At 29.3% G+C, this 20,593-nt stretch overlaps 2 protein-coding genes across 2 annotated transcripts in view; one reads left to right on the top strand and one right to left on the bottom strand.

Moving 5' to 3' along the window:
• The window catches only part of LOC111640792 (actin-related protein 8-like), a 34,699-nt gene extending 15,885 nt beyond the window's left edge, over positions 1–18,814 (bottom strand). Inside the window, exons 1-8 of the mRNA XM_023386852.1 lie at positions 18,444–18,814; positions 18,190–18,351; positions 16,913–17,023; positions 16,718–16,822; positions 5,813–5,986; positions 5,629–5,739; positions 5,376–5,491; positions 1,918–2,071 (exon numbers count right to left, since the gene is read on the bottom strand). Coding sequence (XP_023242620.1) covers positions 1,918–2,071; positions 5,376–5,491; positions 5,629–5,739; positions 5,813–5,986; positions 16,718–16,822; positions 16,913–17,023; positions 18,190–18,351; positions 18,444–18,488 — 978 coding nt within the window. The 5' untranslated portion in view covers positions 18,489–18,814. The remainder of the gene's footprint in view (positions 1–1,917; positions 2,072–5,375; positions 5,492–5,628; positions 5,740–5,812; positions 5,987–16,717; positions 16,823–16,912; positions 17,024–18,189; positions 18,352–18,443) is intronic.
• LOC111640791 (pappalysin-1-like) lies at positions 8,053–11,706 on the top strand. Its single transcript, XM_023386851.1, has 6 exons — positions 8,053–8,249; positions 8,320–8,405; positions 8,481–8,680; positions 9,508–10,246; positions 10,311–10,518; positions 11,518–11,706. The coding sequence occupies exons 1-6, from the start codon at positions 8,188–8,190 to the stop codon at positions 11,591–11,593; spliced, it is 1,371 nt and encodes a 456-aa protein (XP_023242619.1). The 5' UTR covers positions 8,053–8,187; the 3' UTR covers positions 11,594–11,706.
• Positions 18,815–20,593: the final 1,779 nt, after the last annotated feature.

Raw genomic sequence — 20,593 nt, 5'->3', positions numbered from 1 at the left:
AATTACTAGTTTGTACAATTAATGTAATTGCTTTAAGTATGTTCTATGTAAATTGGCAGTTTGGATAATATTGCTAAGATGACTTTGTGAAATTTTGTTCGGAAAGAAAGGGCGACAACTAATATCGAATGAATTTCGGTGTAATATGCGAATATCAACCACAGGTAAAAACAAATATTGTTAAGATATGTTGTAATTGTCAATCTATTTATTTGAATTTTGTGTAAATTATAAGAAAGCCATATTTAAAAGCCCAGTAGTCAAGCTGCTATCTACGACCCTGTTTGTTCTCCAATGATTATCGTCGACCTTGTTTGTTATCCAAGTTGTATATGAAATATGAAATTGTCCATCCTGTTCGACATCTGTACAATAGTGGTTTGTGTTTTATGGTATGTTTTTAAAAAATTTTTTTAAAAAAACAGTTTATCTACTCGCGTATTTTTGTACAAATTTTCTTATGTTTTATTTTTTATGTCTAGTTGGCTGAAGAGGGGCCAATGCCCGAAACGCGTAATGTAAAAGGCGTCCCAACTGAATAAATAGTCAATAAGTTGCCAAGTGTTGATATATGTCACCTTAGTGTGTCTGCAAAGAAACAGGAAAAATGATATATACTCATTCACTTCATTGATACAGATTCACTGCACTTTTGTTTATCAAATGAAGGCACCTTTTGCATATTTCATTTCCACAAATTTTTTGCAAAACTATACATGAAAGGTTTTCCCCCCTCAATGAAACAAAAAAAAGAGAGAGAGAGAGAGAGATTGTATATAACCATTATTTATTACTAAAAGAAAAACATGAAATCTGCTCTTTAAAATCAAACTGATAAAAACCAAAAATGAGTTGCTCAACTTTTCCTTTAATATTTAAAATTTTGATGGTGCCATCTATTATCATATTTTATTTTAAAACTTGTTATATTTTTAGCTATTATAAAATTGCAAAAAACTTAATTTTGAGAGTAGGGGCGAGTTTTATAAAAAATTGTACATGCTAATAACTAGTAAAATTGTCATTAAGTCCAACCCTACTAGAGATATACACAATCCCTATTATCTCCCCCACCCCATCAACCTTTAACCACTAAAATTTAATATCATCAATCCCCTAATAAACAAACCCTCCCTGTAAAATTTCAGAAATTTTCAACAAAAAGAACAGGAGTTATTAAGCTTCAAACAGAGTGAACAAAAATGTGCCCCCATACACACACTAACATCCATACATACAGAAATTACTCCCAAAGTTTTTTGCATTTCTCAGCATTTCAAGGTGTTTTAAGTCCAAAAATGTAAAAATCTGATGAAGTCATTTTTTCCAGATTGCCATACTTTCCTCTCCGTATAACAGCTGGGAAAATAAAAATGACATTTCAACGTTATCACGACCAACCTAAAAATAGCATTTTTAACATTACAGGAAAGCCTTTCAGAAGAAAATAAAATAACTTTTTAATTAATGCAGAAGTAATAGAAATTAACAGAAACCCATTAGATAACATTAAGATAACTTCATTATTATTATATTTATTATGCATTTTAAAACAATCATGTAAAATCTTTTCAGTCAAATCTTGTCATCGTCAAACTATTCACATCAGACTTTGTTTTTGTCAGTGTATCATTCTAAATTAAGGAAGATAATTTCTAAATGCACATTACACACATTAATAATTATTTTGAATTACTCAAAAATGGTGAATTTAGTGCTCCAATAAATTATATATTAATATTCAAATTTGATAAGTAAAAATCAAAGATATTTTTACTTATCAAATTTGAATATTAATATATAATTCTATATATTTTTTAACATCTGCAAAACAAGAATTATTTACAATAAATATTTCTATTGATAAAAACAGAATTATTTCTAATAATTGAAAATCATAATAATCATGTAACTTACCAGATTTACATGACACATACTCTCCTTTAATTCCTGCAATAATAAAGCATCTGTAGTTCTGAAGGGAGAACATTCTTTATAAGGAAATCCACATTTTTTAAAAAGCCAATAGAATAATTGTGTTATATCACTCCCTCCATATTCCATACACAATCTAAAATATTTAAATATAAATAAATTAAATATTTTAAGCTAAATTAAAACAAGAATTTATTATACACAATGATCAATCTCATTTAGAATAAATTATTTAATGAAAAGTCTATTTCTCTATTTTGAATTATAATAATCCTGAAATGATTTTCTGTTAATATCTAAAATGATTATCATCTAAATTATTTTTGAATATTATAATGTTTATTCAGAAACTACACATAAATTATTTTAAAATGAAATTAATTACACAAAAATGAAGAATTCCATTATTATTTCAGAACATGTCAATATCTATAATTAATACTGTACTATATGTAAGTCATGTCTACACAATCAAATTTATTGAATGTAAAACTTTATTCAAGCTATTTTGATAATGTAGACAAGACAATTTGACCTTTCAAAGTTCTTGAATTCAAGAATTTCAAGCTGTTCTACTAGATTCAAGATCTTGAGAGCTCTAACCAATTGAGATAAGACATTTTTGTCCCATGACAAAATGGCAGTTTTGACAAAGGAGAATGTGGAAGCACTTATAACTAATAAGTTTAGGCTTAATCTGTAAAACACAACTTCTAATTGTTATTACAAGAAAAATAAACATACAGAGTCATTCACAGAATTGGCACAAGCATTCTCAAGCAACATAATTAAATACTCTGTATTTCAGTATAGTGAAATATCAACATCAACAGTGTACCAATCAAAGTGGTGGTATTTCTCATTACTTAATCCTTTCTAGGAACCAAATTTAAGTCACAAAATGTAGAGTTGATAAAATTTCCATCTGCTATTACTGTATTCTGCTGTACAGTATAGACAAGTTCATCAAATAATGTTCATTTATTGAATCTTGAAAGTACCATAATAGTTGTATAGACCAGAATATTGTTTTAAAATTGTCTTGAATTCAATTTTTCAATGAAATAATATATAAATAAATAGAAATAAATTCATTTAACAATCTGAATCTTCAATTTTTCAATTTCTGATCATATAATATTTTAAAATTTATATTTTAATTACAAATAATATTTTAATATTTTAAATAATATTTTAATTACAATAATAGTATTTAAATTTACAAATTTGGAATTATGTTTCAGGAATGAGATTATTACAGGCATAAAAAAAACTTCAAATAGAAATTAGATTCAACATTTCTTATATGATTTACTTCTAAGTTATCATAAACTAATTCATAAATAAAAAATTTTAAGAATAGAGCAAATTTACCTTGTATTTCTATGTGAAATACCATCCTCCACACAAGCTACTGAAGTTTTTTGATCACCAACATCAACAACACAAGCATAACTAAGACCAGCACCAAATGTAGCACAGACTGATTCCTAAATAATATTTAATAATACAATAAATAAATACAAATACTAATACAATAAAATTTTAACTGATATTCAAATCAATAATAGATTAAATGATTCATTATCACTTTGACAAATTCAAAGTTTTTAAATAAAATACTTACTAAATGAATGAAGCAGCCACCAAACTTAAGTTTTGTGAGCAGTAAGTTGACTATTTCTTTCACATGCTGTCTGATATAAATATCAGATACAACTAATACTGCTCTGTAATGCTAATAATTATTAACATGAGTTATTATTTTAAAATATAACAGAAATACAGAAAATAATGTCAAAACTACAAACTTTCAAATCTTTAAGAGGTATTTCTAAATATTGTTGAATGGCAGTTCCCCAAATTGTCTCTATATCAGCTAATACTGATGTCAAAGATCCACCAATTTGGGAATGAATATTTAATTTTCCTCTTTTCATTGGCCAATGAATGTGGAAATTTTCTGCAGGATTTAAATATAAAACCTGAAAAATTCAATTCTGTTAATATAATATATCTCCCTCCATATTCCATACACAATCTAAAATATTTAAATATAAATAAATTAAATATTTTAAGCTAAATTAAAACAAGAATTTATTATACACAATGATCAATCTCATTTAGAATAAATTATTTAATGAAAAGTCTATTTCTCTATTTTGAATTATAATAATCCTGAAATGATTTTCTGTTAATATCTAAAATGATTATCATCTAAATTATTTTTGAATATTATAATGTTTATTCAGAAACTACACATAAATTATTTTAAAATGAAATTAATTACACAAAAATGAAGAATTCCATTATTATTTCAGAACATGTCAATATCTATAATNAAATGATTTTCTGTTAATATCTAAAATGATTATCATCTAAATTATTTTTGAATATTATAATGTTTATTCAGAAACTACACATAAATTATTTTAAAATGAAATTAATTACACAAAAATGAAGAATTCCATTATTATTTCAGAACATGTCAATATCTATAATTAATACTGTACTATATGTAAGTCATGTCTACACAATCAAATTTATTGAATGTAAAACTTTATTCAAGCTATTTTGATAATGTAGACAAGACAATTTGACCTTTCAAAGTTCTTGAATTCAAGAATTTCAAGCTGTTCTACTAGATTCAAGATCTTGAGAGCTCTAACCAATTGAGATAAGACATTTTTGTCCCATGACAAAATGGCAGTTTTGACAAAGGAGAATGTGGAAGCACTTATAACTAATAAGTTTAGGCTTAATCTGTAAAACACAACTTCTAATTGTTATTACAAGAAAAATAAACATACAGAGTCATTCACAGAATTGGCACAAGCATTCTCAAGCAACATAATTAAATACTCTGTATTTCAGTATAGTGAAATATCAACATCAACAGTGTACCAATCAAAGTGGTGGTATTTCTCATTACTTAATCCTTTCTAGGAACCAAATTTAAGTCACAAAATGTAGAGTTGATAAAATTTCCATCTGCTATTACTGTATTCTGCTGTACAGTATAGACAAGTTCATCAAATAATGTTCATTTATTGAATCTTGAAAGTACCATAATAGTTGTATAGACCAGAATATTGTTTTAAAATTGTCTTGAATTCAATTTTTCAATGAAATAATATATAAATAAATAGAAATAAATTCATTTAACAATCTGAATCTTCAATTTTTCAATTTCTGATCATATAATATTTTAAAATTTATATTTTAATTACAAATAATATTTTAATATTTTAAATAATATTTTAATTACAATAATAGTATTTAAATTTACAAATTTGGAATTATGTTTCAGGAATGAGATTATTACAGGCATAAAAAAAACTTCAAATAGAAATTAGATTCAACATTTCTTATATGATTTACTTCTAAGTTATCATAAACTAATTCATAAATAAAAAATTTTAAGAATAGAGCAAATTTACCTTGTATTTCTATGTGAAATACCATCCTCCACACAAGCTACTGAAGTTTTTTGATCACCAACATCAACAACACAAGCATAACTAAGACCAGCACCAAATGTAGCACAGACTGATTCCTAAATAATATTTAATAATACAATAAATAAATACAAATACTAATACAATAAAATTTTAACTGATATTCAAATCAATAATAGATTAAATGATTCATTATCACTTTGACAAATTCAAAGTTTTTAAATAAAATACTTACTAAATGAATGAAGCAGCCACCAAACTTAAGTTTTGTGAGCAGTAAGTTGACTATTTCTTTCACATGCTGTCTGATATAAATATCAGATACAACTAATACTGCTCTGTAATGCTAATAATTATTAACATGAGTTATTATTTTAAAATATAACAGAAATACAGAAAATAATGTCAAAACTACAAACTTTCAAATCTTTAAGAGGTATTTCTAAATATTGTTGAATGGCAGTTCCCCAAATTGTCTCTATATCAGCTAATACTGATGTCAAAGATCCACCAATTTGGGAATGAATATTTAATTTTCCTCTTTTCATTGGCCAATGAATGTGGAAATTTTCTGCAGGATTTAAATATAAAACCTGAAAAATTCAATTCTGTTAATATAATATATGACTTAAAAATAAAATATTATTCTTCTTAAAGTATATAAATTAATTAAGCAATAAGTATATTGTATTAGAAGTATAATATATTCAATACCTATTTCTTTGAAGCAATACAAAACAATGATTTAGATCAGGGGTGTCCAACCCGCGGCCCGCGGGCCGCATGCGGCCCAATAAAGGTGTAAACAAAACCGACAAATGTTTTAATTTTTTATTATTTATTTATTTCAACGGCATAAACTCAGAAAAGAAGTTTCACAAAGCCATAAACCTTTATTCATATTTTAGTTTTGAGTGGAAATGAAATATTTTCATGTACTTGGAGATGTGTGAATGAGGAAGGATTATTAAATAAAGCTGGAGTTGTGACTCAAAGGATTATAGACCCAAATTTGGTGAAAGGAGAGAAAGGACAAAAGATAAAAAGTTGTCAGAAAGGTTAAATAGTTCTTCTGTTAGGCAAATATTGAGTCTTAATTTTCCAACCTTTCTCACTTCTTTATCTTTTGTCCTTTCTCTTCTTTTTCCGNTTCATATACTGAAAGGGTTAAAGAATCTGTCTAATATCGATTGATTTTCTCTCTTCTTCAGGATTTTTCGTAAGTAATTAATAGCATTGCAATTGTAGAAATCACCAAGCCTCAACCCGGTTTGGATGCCATTCTAAGACCGTTGTTCTGACATCGTCCCACTTCTTCAAAGGATCTTTAATAACAGATATCGGCATTAATCCTCTTTTTCAGAAGAAAACATATCTCGCTGAGTTTCTTGGTGTTCTTCATTCAAGGGTTCTTGGCTTTCTTCTGTCATTAGATCAATTTCAGGTTCCATTATGAGCTTTTCAATGCTCGTTATTTCTCAAATGTGATTTTTGTTACTCCTTTAGCTGCTTGAGTCTTCTTGATTATATAGTATTTTTCTTAAATAAGATTGAACTGAGGCCTATTGTATATATACCTGTTCACGCCATATAACCCAGCAACATTAGGCATCTTCTGCCCATTCTCTACCTTTGCTATTATACTCTCACCTTTCGAAAAGAAAAACAGATGCAAAACTTAACGAGTGCCCACCCGACAGTCTCGGGAATACACAAAAAAATTGTTTTGTCAGAAAAATAAAAGGCTGGAATCACAAGGGAAAGTTTCAAAGTTCAGAGAAATACTATCCAATCAGTATATACCGGCTTGAGAGTTGATGTCGAAAAGTTTCAAATTGTTGCCCGAAGACAATGAAAGACCAATCGGTATTCATTATTTTATGTCGCTTCTTCTTGTGTTTGTTCTGTGGGGTGTTCATTATTCGATCATGTGTTCGTTGTCCGAACATAAAAATTTTTTGCGAAAGTGTTTGTTATCCAATCTGTTCGTTAACAGATCACCCACTGTATATTGTATTCAAGCTCATACATAAATATATAAAGTATTTTTATTTGTTTTGAAATTTAAAAAATAATGAAACCTTGACAATTTACAGTTTGATATAATCAACAAGCCTATTTTTTGGTAACTTCATGTAATTAATTAGGCACCATACTTGTTCTGTATAGCATTAATAATATCCTGAATTGTCTACACATCTTCATTTTATTCTTGTAAAATTAACAATAAAAATATTGAAACTTACACATGATGCCAAAATGATTAAACACTCTAAACAACTGGCATTAAAACTTTTAATAAACACAAAATAAGCTTATGAATGGTGCTTTGCCTGATGAAGATGGTAAAGCACCATTGAAATTATTTGCTTATATAAATTACATTTATTAAAAAGTTTTAACATACAAATGCATTGTTTAAAGTGCTGTTTAAAATTAACAATGCCAAAAATTAAAGACAAGATAAATTTATAAAGTGAACTTGAATTGTTTCTGGTTAACAGAAGTAAAACTTTTTAAACTGTTGATATGTTTTGTATTAAGATTAAATTATTATAAGTAGTTTTTTGAAATTACAGAATTGCACTATTATCCAAATGTTAAAATACAAATTATTTTTATCAATGTATTTGTTATTATCTGTATTTCTTATAATTTTACTTTATACATTTTACAAATTATTCCAAACTTTTCTGTGTAAAATTTACTTTTAAATTCACATTTCAGTGATGTCAAATTTGGAGAAGTTTATACTTACACTGTTCAAGCACTGATACCAAATTATTCATCTCACATGTCATCACCCCTCAGAATTAAACATGGAGATAATTTCTGTGGTGATGGAAAGATTAATGGGTGAATATATGCTAATATATATATGAAAATTTTAAATTATAATAAATTTTAAAAGTAATCATCTTTCAAGACAAGAGCAGTGCGATGATGGAAATTTAGCAAATAACGATGGATGCAATATGAATTGTGAAATGGAAGAATCATATATGTGTTATGGTAAAATAAATCTATTAAAATATTAAACTGTTTCTTTAAATATTTAATTTTAATGAATAATTGCTAAAATTTTAGGTGAACCAAGTCTATGTTACTGGCATAAAGGAGATGGTAAATGTGAAGATTATGAAATTAAAACTAGTGTAACTGACTGTGGATATTACACACCCGAACAGTTTGAAGATCAATGGGCAACGTCTATAAACACATCACAATTATCCATCAGTGATTTCTGTTCAAAAGATATTGTTATTGGACCTCCAATAAAACCAGAAGTTGGTCATTCAATTTATTTCTTTCCATTTCCATTAAGAAATAGTGAAAAACCTGATATCTGATCTTCAAAAATTAAAGATTAAACTTTATTTCTAAACTTATTTAAATAGAAATTTTGCTTTTCTAAACCAGATATTTTAAAGTTCTGAAATATGAATTATGTAAACTAAATTTATGGTGTCCAACAAGAATGGATCAAAAGTTAATTAACTGAGATATAGTTTAAGATTGTTTTGATATGCATAAAATTAGTCTGGAATAACTGCATATTATTATCTATGATTCAGTAACTTTAAATTAAGAAACTAAACCATAAATACTCGCATGCAATTTGTAGAAATGAAGATCCGAATTAAACAGTTGGGACCTTATCAGACCAAACCCATAGGAGTAAAAAAGTCAAAGGAACCAATAGTCTACATGTGATTTTGATGTAGGGTATAGTACATAGTGTATACTGTATATACCTTGAAGTAGTTGATGCAATGGCATTTCTTATGATTTATGAACATTTAGCCATTTCTAGTAAAGTGGAAAACAGTTGACTTTTAGCATTATTTTGAGAAATAGCTCTGGATTTTTCCACTTGCTCTGATAAGGTCCCAACTATCTCATTTAGAGCTGTATTTGTACCTGCAGTCATTCCAGACTAGATTTAATCATTCTTAAAATATATCCATTAACTAATTTTTTGATCACTCTATTATTCCATAGCCAGACCTTACAGATTAAAAGTAATTGGATTTCAGGTAGTTCACTCAAACACTAGACATTGATAAATAATATATTAAAATGCTAACATATAAAATAATTATTTATTTAACAGATCTGTGAATCCGAACCAAATTCTAATATATCGTGGTATCCTCGTGATAATTTTTCAGAGACAAATTATTGGCTACTGGCATCATTTTCTAAACCAGTTGTTGCTACATCAATTTTTTTATATATAGGATCAGATGGTCAGTCAACACTCATTAGCAATTCTAATCAAATCAGTATTCATCTTTTAGATTCCAATAATAATGTTCATTATTCTGCTGAGACTGTTATATCGTGTTCTCAAAATCCAATTGAATTTCGAATTGTTCACGATCTCAGTAGACAGTTTTATTTAACATCAAAAATAAACATAACATTTGAATCATCTGATATATCTATATCAGCAATTTTACTCAGATCAGCCAAATATTTAAATCCAATTATTATACGACAATGCAAAGAAACAGAACTATATAGTCCGAAATTACAGAAATGTGTGATGTATTCTAATTGTAAGAAGCCGGCATGTTCAAAACCATTATCAAAAAATTATCAGTTGAATTGCACTGGATATAAAGAAGGAGACTATTGTTACGTTAATTGTAATAGTGGTTATTATTCTGAAAAATCAAAAACCAATGTTATCACCTGTATAGATGGTAAATGGATTGGGCCAGAAATTCTTTGTAAACCAATAGATTGTGGTCCACCCACAATAATGCATGCTTTCACCATTTGTCCAGAAGGAACAACTTTAGGAAAAACGTGTAATTTTAAGTGCAAGTCGCCTGCTCGGTTAAAAGGTAAAAACAGTTGTAAGTGCATTTTTTAACAATTTTGATTAAATTGTAATAAGATTATTTACAGGTGATATTACAGCAAATACTATTACTTGTGAGGAAGATGGATTTTGGTCCATACCAGATACACCATGTCAAATATTATGTCCTCCTCTTCAATTACTTCCTTCTATAATTTATTCAAAAACACAATGTCAAATGTACAGTTTTCAAACCGGACATAGATGCTATTTCCAATGTAAATCAGGATATCAAATAATTGGCCAACCAAAGAAGTAAGTTAAGATTAATTATAAATTACTAATGTATAGAAAATATATTTATCAATTGTAAACAAATTTCAGTGTATTTATTGACTGCATTGCTGATACTTTATAAAACTACACCAAAATACTGTTATAATTTTAACTGATTCCACAATAATTTTATAAGAATCAAACATTTTATATTTCAAGAATCAAATTTTATATTTTGCATATGTTATATTCAAAAAGACCCACCAGTGGCCAAGTGGTGCTGTCCCTGAACACTGAGAGTTTGGTCACGGATTCATGCCGTGCCAGGATGGGCTGGACATGTGGAGTTTTCTGGGTTTTCTCCATATCTGTAATGCCTGAATAGGGACCAGTTACCCTAAAAAAGACCTCCCAGAAAACATTTCTCTCCTTGTGTAACATCGACTCACCAGAGAAGGCAACGAGGGAACCAATTTGGTACTAACTTTCCCCAGGACTCACCTTGGTGCAAAACTAATCTCCAATTAACTTGTGCAGGGTGATCACTGATGTCAGGATGACCTTATATGGCACATGAAGAGATATTTAAAAAAAATTTTTCACAAAATTCCTTTAAATTATCATTACAAATTAATATTTCTTTGTCAAACAAAAACATTTGACACCTGATTGGACAAAATATCTATGTAGTTTTTAATATCAATTAACACTAAAACCCAAAGATAATTTATCTCTTCTGCATTTTGTCTACTAACATATAAACAAATAGTATGTTGCCATATATGTTACTTATTCTAATGTCAAAATGTTCATAAAATTTGTCCTTTCCTATGATTTTAAATATTGCTTTAAATGTAATAAAATAATAAATCAGAAGAATATATAAATTTTAATTGACCACTTGCCGTCCAGAAGTATTGGAAGAATGTCAATTTATAAACTAGACTTCTAGTGAAATTGATTTAGATTTAAATTTTGTTAATAAATTATTTGTATTACGGTATAATATTCATTCTGATGTATGTTATTATTTTACAGAAAAAAGTTTTATGCAGTTTGTGATGCTCATGGATCATGGCAAGGACCACAGTGTATTCCAATTACAGAAAATTAACTATAAAATTATTTAGATTATTACTTGAAAGTAACGATTTTTCTCAAGGGTTTATTTTCTTTTCTAATATATTTCCTTATTATTAAAAGGATATAAAAATGTTAAGATCTGAAAAATGAACTAAACTTAAGTTATTTAATTTAACTTAAAAATTTAAAATTTCTATTGATATTAATAAATATCTCATTAAATTATGTTATATAAAATATTTCAGTAGTATTTTGTAACATATTAATATATTAATAAATATTTTTATTATATAAAAATAAATATTTTAATTATTTCTTCAGTTCTAAACATTTCTTGTTTAAAAACAAATCATAATTTTTAATTCAATGTGTTTAAAAAAATAAATTTAAACAGTAAACAAAAACTTAAAAATAATATTTCAAGTACAATTTATAAATTATTTTTGATTTTTGATATATAAGTTCCAAAAATTGTTAATTTCTTGCCAAAATAAACAATTTTTCAATAAAATATAATTTAACTTCTGCCAAGGGATATAAAATATTATTCATTCATTCATAGCATTCGTCTAAAATCTATTGAATTTTATTTTATACAGTATGAAGTAAACTATTTATTCAGAACAGATAATATAGTATGATTGGCTCAAATCAATAGATACCATCATTAAAACTTTGATTATTGTTTGAAGATTTATTTGTTTATGAGAACTTTATATCTGAATCCAAAATACAGAATATTTAAAAATGATTTATATCTTTTGAATAAAAAAATTTATCTGCAAATAATGATTTAATTTCATATTGTCAAATACCAATATAGTCATGTGCCACATAACATCTACCACATATACTGTATGATCATAGTCCCATAAGACTGTAATAGAGAGTAATGTTATAATGTTAGAAAATGGAGAATTTTGATCATTGTGAAAATCTTGGGGGACATTGACCTAATCTGGTGGGAAAATGTGGTTGATATGGGGAAAAGCTTGTTAAGGGCATGGCAACATTGATCTTTTCCCGTACATGAAGTAAATGTGTTATCAAGCATAAGGTTTAACTAGTGTTGCAAAGTCCTAAAATTTTCAGATTTCTCCAGATTTAAAATAAATATATATAACAAATTATGACACAAGAATAATTACATAATAAACATGAAAAGCTGTCATCTATGTGTATGTGAATTCCTTGTAACTCCTGCAATTTTTGTCCAAACCAGATGAAATTTTGGTTATATTTGTTTTATGTTCTGACAGAAAGTATTGATATAAGCCAGGGGTGGGCAAGCAAGAGTTCAGTGGGAGCCGAAATGTAGGTTTTGCAAAATGCATGGGAGCTGCAGTTCTGTTTTCTTATTCTGTACCACAGTTCTGTACCTCAATTTTATTATATAATATAAAACAAATATTGAATTTTTTTAATAAACATATTTTCACAAAATTATAGAAATAAAATTGTAAAAACAATAATAAAAAGCAGAAATTAACACTTTCAGCAAGAGCTGCATGTAACTCAAAAAGAGCCACATTTTACCCATGTCTGCTCTATGCTAACTCCCCTCCAGAAAAACAAAATTGCTCAAACAAAAGACAAAATCACTTTATCTTTGCTAACCGTTATGCCCAAACAACATTAGTGTACGTACTGCTAATACACAGTATTTTCTAGGGCTGTAGAGTCACGTAAAAATCTACTGACTCCAACTCCGACTCTTCCTTACCATCCAACTCTGACCAGAGGCGGACTTGTTACCGAAAGAGACTCAGAAATTCTGATGTCATCACGTGACCTCAGAAAAAAGATTCAATAGAGTTCTAATAAAAATAGAGCATAGAAACTTTTTATTCCAAAGCTAAACTCTTTTATGAACTTCAAACTTTTATTAAGTAAACTAAAGCACTTGAGACGAACTTTAAAAGAACACATTAGTGTTCTTGTCTCTACACCCTGTATTGATCTACATGGTTCAGCTGCTTCTACAATATTTTACCTTTGTTTATAAGATTTGTTTATAATTATTATGTACTAGACAGCGAAAAGCCATATTTGTTATAATCTTTTTGATATGTAGTTTAAGTTAATTTATTGTAATACTTTATTTTCGGTGATAACTGTAAGATTCAGATTTCATCAATGTATAATTTATGTATTTTGATGGCGAGGAGCCATATTTGATTAATACATTAATTAATGTTGTGTAATTACTATTGTATTTTCGATTAGTAAATTTGATCATTCTATGTGTAATCATTTTTCCTTAAAAAATTTTGTTAAAAGTTTATTTATTGTCTGTATTCTGACAGGCAAGAACTGTATTTGTTCAAAATATTGATTTGATTTATGTTCTTCTGTATTTTCGGTTAAAATTGTTTTCAAACTACGTGTAATCAAACTGTCTTCAATTGTACATACTGTAAATATTGCAATTATTGTCTGTATCTGATGGCCAGGAGCCATATCTGTATGTTTCATTTGATTCTTAATAAAACAGGCTGGGTGCCCATGAAACTTTCCCTTTTCATCCCCTTTCCTATCTTGCTTTACTTTTTTCCCTTCGCCTTTTCCCTTAATTACCTTTCCTCTAATCTTCACACTTGGGCAATACCAATGAGTAGTCCCAAGTCTTCATCCCCTTCATGAAATTAAATTAAATTAAATTCCAAAGCCAAAAGACTTCTCTAAGTAATATATAAATATGTATTCGATAATTTTTACTTTTCTGGCTGTTATATATAACAGAAGAAAAGTGTAGTGCTTGGTCAAAAGATGACCCCTCCCAAATTTTTACATTTTTAGATTCGGGACACCTTGAAATTTCAAGATATGTAAAAGATTCTAGGTTTTTTCTATATGTGTGTGTGTGAGAATCAGAAAAACGGTTTAAGCGGGGTTTAAGCTTCAATGCTTAAACCCCACTTAAACCGTTTTTCTGACAACGGAAAGGTGAGTCCCGCTCATGGGGTCAATGGATGGCAATTTAGGAGGGCAAAAATCATGTGGGAGGTCGCAGATAAGTCAATATGGTGTTGGCCGTGTATGAGTAAACACACATATTTAAGATATTATACAAATTTAATAAAAATACTATTCTAACGGTTACAAATAATAAGAATAATAATAATACTTCTAAACTGAAGTTCTATAAGGCGGTTAGCAGGGTTACGCCGCATGTACTTTCGACAAAGGAAAGGCTCTAATCCCTGTTAGTATTTATCCTTAACTAGTCCTAATCCATCTGAGAGGAAAGAGAGAGTTCTACTTACTGAGTTACAAATTACTTTGCTAATCATTCGTCTTCGGTGGTCAGGTGCAGGATGGAAGTTGACCAGTCGTTCTCTGATGTCTTGAAGGCCACCCCAATAACGGGTCGTGAGCCCTCTTTATACCAAATTTGAGGGGGTGAGAACTGTCATACTATTAATGATTTATACGTTAGTGTGTTGATGTCTGGATCTAGCTAGTATGGACCGTCGCTGATGTATTCTTTGATCGAATTGTTGACATTGGTCAACTGAAGGTGAAATTTTATGATATAAATTCCTACGAATTTGACAGTTCTCTCCCATTAATTATTGTATATTTTGACATCTGAGAAGATATTGTCAACAATCTAGAGATTGTTGTCAATATCTTCTCAGATTTGACAACAATCTCTAGATTGTTTATATTAAATATCGTATTAGTCGACAAGAGAGGCAATTATTATCATGTTGTTTTGGTTATAGTGTAGCTGTCCACAGACATGTGCCATGTGCAGCTAAAGGAGGGGTGAGAAACACTGCTTATTAGTTTCTTTTAGAGGTCTGTTCTTGCCTTGTTGATTTATCACTGATCGAATTTATTGGTATAGACTGTGACATTTAACCCAAGGAGAGAGTTTAGATCATTGATTGTAAACTATCCCCATTTTCTGTAGAATTACTACAGTTAGGAGGAGAATGATACTGTTTTAAACAATACAAAAAAATGGGGGGTAGAATATCACATGTGGATGTTAGACTATGTGTGGGGGGCATGATTTTGTTCACCCTGTTTGAAGCCTAATAATTTCTGTGGTCAAAGTGATCATAAATAGAGTCCGATGGTTTAACACAGGAGTTAGTTATTAAGTGTCAAAGTGGTTGAACTAAATCATGTCCCCATATACATTCTAACATCTTAGGCGAGAACATCTTAATGGGTTTTACTGTACTATTATAAAATGGCAAAAAAGCTTACTTTGAGGGTAGAGATGAGTTTTATTTTATTTTTTTAAATTTTGAACGCTAATAACAAGTAAAATATTCATTAAGAGATATGACACATGACCACTTTTATGTCTTCACCCTGTCGACCTTTAATTAAGAACCAAAATTTATATGCAAACTACAGTGCCACATTTTGTTTCTTAAACTTTACCCATTCTTAGATATTGTTTAATATCTCAGAACAGAAAATAAAGAAATTAAACAAATTAGACACCAATACACACGCACATGCGAATTTTTCCCCTTTATTGACTTTTTTGAGGGGTTTGGGAGGTCTTCAAATGTGTAGATTTGCAAAAAAACTTGGAGGATCAAATTTGACACAATTCCAATACTTTTCCATTTTATATACATAACAGGTTGGTAAGTAAAAAGTTGGTGAATTTTTTGACAACTCCAACTCCGGCTAAAACACCAAAACTCCACAACTCCGACTCCACAGCCCTGGTATTTTCGGAAGATCCCTAAAATATATCAAAATTGCTAAATTCATTTTCTTCTATTGTCCCAATTAAGCATTTAAATCATGTATTAATTTATTACTTTGGTTTCCGTTCTTTGAGATTTGGCCCAATTAAACAGCTGCCCTAATTAACCAGTGATCCAATTAAATGGAATTGACTGTATATGGGAACATAAAGTAAGTAAATGATTTTTGAAAAAATGAATCCTGTATATATATTTTTTCTTAATAAAATATGTCTTATCAATCATATATTTTTTTTACTAGTAAAATAAAAACTAAAATATTAATACAAAAAAATACCACCTAAAATCCTGTATCTATTCTTCCTAAATAATTAAATGCAATAAATATAAAGGTTAAGCACGAATTTGTCTAAGGCAACATACATAACTTACATATCTTTAAACCAGTTATGACATTTTATGATAATTATACTCACATCTTCTCCAACAACATACTCCTGTGAAGGATCAACTTTTGTCCAATGAAGATCACAACTTCCATGCAAGATTTCTGGTTTGACCTCATTGTTTGCTTCTCTTATCTAATTACACACGATACAAATAAAATATTTACATTTATGAAGCATAAAATAAGAATTATTACGCATTATTTCTAAGTAGCATTAAATAACCTTTGCAGATGATATTGCATAACGAACTCTTCCTTCTGATGTCAGACAAGAAGCTAGTAAATTTGTAATTACATTTTGTGTTTCAACCATGGATGCCGTTGTTTCAGGATCCTAAAAAGAAATATGAACCTTTGTTATCCTCAACAATTCAATAATATAAACTTTATTCCATAACATATTAAATATAATCAAATATTTCATTTCAGTACATTTATATATTTATTAACAAATGATTTATAACATTATAACAAGTGGTGGGATTCAGCCAGTTTGTATGTGTTTATCAAAACAACTTAAAATATTTTTAGTTTGGTGAACTGGTTGTTAAAATTATAGTTATAATACAGCTATTTATTTAGACAATTTATTGCAAAAATTTGCATTTGTATAAGAATGCCAACATTTAACAGCTCTATACAGACTGAAGCAGAACAAAAAAAAAAATTATGTAATAGAGCAATAAATGCAAGTGCAAACTTGTCACTGTTTGATTGCAACTGATCTGTGACCATCTGATATTTTCTTCTCAACTCATGGGTATGAGTGACAAAGTTCTAGGCACACATCACACATGCCAGTGTTTCTGGATCAGAGAAATGCAGAACAATAAATATGTTTCTGGGACAATTTTGGGTATCTTTTAATCAAGCTTTGACAATTACAATAGAGAAGATATTCAAAAAGCTCTTCAGAATAGCAACTCCTCTGATTACTTTACAGCTTAATCTGTTTATTATTTTCTGTTTTCAGAGTCAATTTAATTTTTATCTGTGTTGTAAAGATAATGGCCAATTTCCTCAAAAATATTAAGATATATTTATTTGATTTATACTTTTAATTGCTTGATGCTACATGACTGGATTACTATTAAATGCAAATTAAATACAATACAGTAGTGGTATGTTATAGCTTCTCGGGGCCCAGGCAAATTCAATTTAGGGCGCTCCACTGTATGTGGAAACTGTGTCAACTTTAAACATTTTCTTTGGAGAACTTTTCGAGGGAAATTTCCCAGTTTCTCATTCATTTTTTAATGCGATTGAGTAAGTTGTCAAATTTAAATTTTAATATTTTTATTACAGTGATGAGTTTATAAAAGATTGGTTTGGGGCACTTGGTGAGGGCCCCAGGCAACTGCCCTTTTTACCCTTAGGATAATGTGACAATGTAATACAGATACCTTCTTATATTATATCGCAATTAAAGATTATTACAAGTGGAAATAATTATGGAGTGTCAAATTATTAAGATTAACAGAATATTTTTTAAAAATTTACCATTTTTATCACAGGTACCAAGAAAGAATCTTCATAGTTGCCACGTCTCCCTCGTCTAGCAATGACATGAGGTAAGATATGAGGGTAAGTATCCGAAGCTCGACCCAAACGTAGAAATAATGATCCTGGATGAATTACAATCACAGCTGAAGCTTGAATTGGCTGTGAATATATTAATTACATAGATTTAAACCAAGTTTAACATTAAATAAAATGTTACTTGAAATTTCTTCGAAAATAATTGATACCCTTACCTCAGTACTTTCTGGATAAGGTTTTTTAATCATTCCCGGAGCCATGATTAAACAAACGTATTATTTTTTAAATGAAACAGAATTGCCAGTCAACATTCCATACCACGACACTGACAGATCAACCATATGAAACACCGACGAAGCGCCCTCTAACCAGAATCACATTTATCCGCAAAAGAATTATACTCCTATCGATGCTAATATGTGTTATACCCCGTTCGCACCTAAGACCTTGGTTCGCACCGAGCATTTCGATCTAGATTGCGACCAAGGACGGCGACTATGCCGTGTTGCGACCTCTCTCGACCGTTTCAATCTAGACTAAAACGAGGTTCAATCGCGATCGACTCAAGAGAGTTCTTGAAACTAGATCCAGTCATAAGAGATCCCACAATCCCACGCGCGCGAGAAAATACAAGATGGCTGCGGGACTCGTGTCGGGCTATCGACAGAGAAATAAAAAAGACAACTGCAGAGACGATGACATCTGTCTATTATTAGATATATGGCAAGAAAAAGTACTGTATTTATTTCTAACCAAAACTTCCATTTTGTTTACTATATAACTGGATTGCTGTATACTGTATTAGATCTCTATGTAATACGTCTCTGTAATCCAACAAATGTGTTAATAAAAGTTGAAACATAAAATATATATTATTAATTTGATTTTGTAATGCTCATCTTTTTAAAAATCGTTTTGTGTTCTTTTATTCACATTTAAATTTTATTATATTTGAAATTCCATTAGAATGTTATGTTCTAACAATAGAATGTAATATAAAGCTTGAGGATGGCATTTAGAACGAGCCAAAAATGTTTGTGATTATTAAACATTTTCCTTGGCAAAATAGGATGTTGTATGTTGTTTTTGTTAAAAATGTTATATCAAAAAATGCAAACTAATTCTAGTAAGCATAATTGAGTTAGCCAAGTTTTTTATATTTTGGATATGGATTTTCTACAGAGCTGTTCATGGAGAGCAATGAGTTTGGAGCTCCCAATTGATCCATATCCCATAGATTTCCTCAATATCGTATAGTCGTTTGATTGCTGTAATTAAGTAGCTTATGGCAACTTTGCATGCGCTTTCTTTTCAGAATAGTCTCTCCTTAGAATAATCATGAAAAAACATTAGCTGATTCTTCTATGCTTGTTTTAAAATTACAGTTTTGGCTATTTAATTTGTTTTTAAATAAGTATTAGTTAAAATTTCCAATTGTATTATTACTGAAAGGCAAGATAGAGATTTTTTGGACACTAAGTCTGACAGTACTTTTAATTCTTATTGCTTTTTCTATGTTTAGTAATCTATGAAAAATTGTTATAATGGCAATTTTTTAAAAAATGCTTTCCATCCTGTGGGCACTAAGAATGGTCTGTTTTAGCAAGCTTGTTATGGGTTTGGCCAGGCCCACAATGGGATGGCTGGGTAATGAGGAACAGGGCCAGACGTATCCATATGCACCACCATCTGAAAAATTCATGGGGCTTTTTCAACTCATCTGATTCAATTCTGGGTTCCCCACAGCAGTGGGCTGACACCTTAACTGCTTGGTCACCCTTCATCATCACAGGCTGAAGTTTAGGATGATGAATTTTATAATACAGGTAACTCCCGTATAACATGGCACTTTTATAGCACGGATTCACTCTAACACGGTTCGGGAATTGGGTAAAACCCTCGTACAACATAAAATGTAATAAAGGGTGCGTTCTTTTGTAACTCCGCGCGAGCATTCTAATTGTTTTCGTGGCTACTTTGAATACTCTTTCAACAAATAATCCATTTAATGGTTAAATTTTACAATTGGGACCCTTCTTTTGCCTCTAAAAGCTCATTTTAGAATTATAGATTCCTCCATCACGATACTATCGATAGTGCAGGCGCCGCCATCTTTCACCATCGTTCCTAAATGCCTACAAACAGCAGCGCGCTCCCGTTGCAGAGACGACCACTATTAACGAACGCACCCAAAAACTGTTACCAGTTGATGATGCTCATGCTGAGATCATCATATAGGATGGATAATCCTCTGGTAAAGTATTTACTTAAATAATAAATAATTTTTTTACCTATGAAAAAAATGAATAATAAATCCGATTTAAATAAAGATTTAACATCATGTTTTTTACTTTTTGGACCTAAC

The sequence above is a fragment of the Centruroides sculpturatus genome, unplaced genomic scaffold (genome assembly GCF_000671375.1).
Source record: "Centruroides sculpturatus isolate CEXI.00-Female unplaced genomic scaffold, Cexi_2.0 scaffold1349, whole genome shotgun sequence".
Lineage (NCBI taxonomy): Eukaryota > Metazoa > Arthropoda > Arachnida > Scorpiones > Buthidae > Centruroides > Centruroides sculpturatus.
This window is presented reverse-complemented; position numbering and strand designations above follow the sequence as displayed.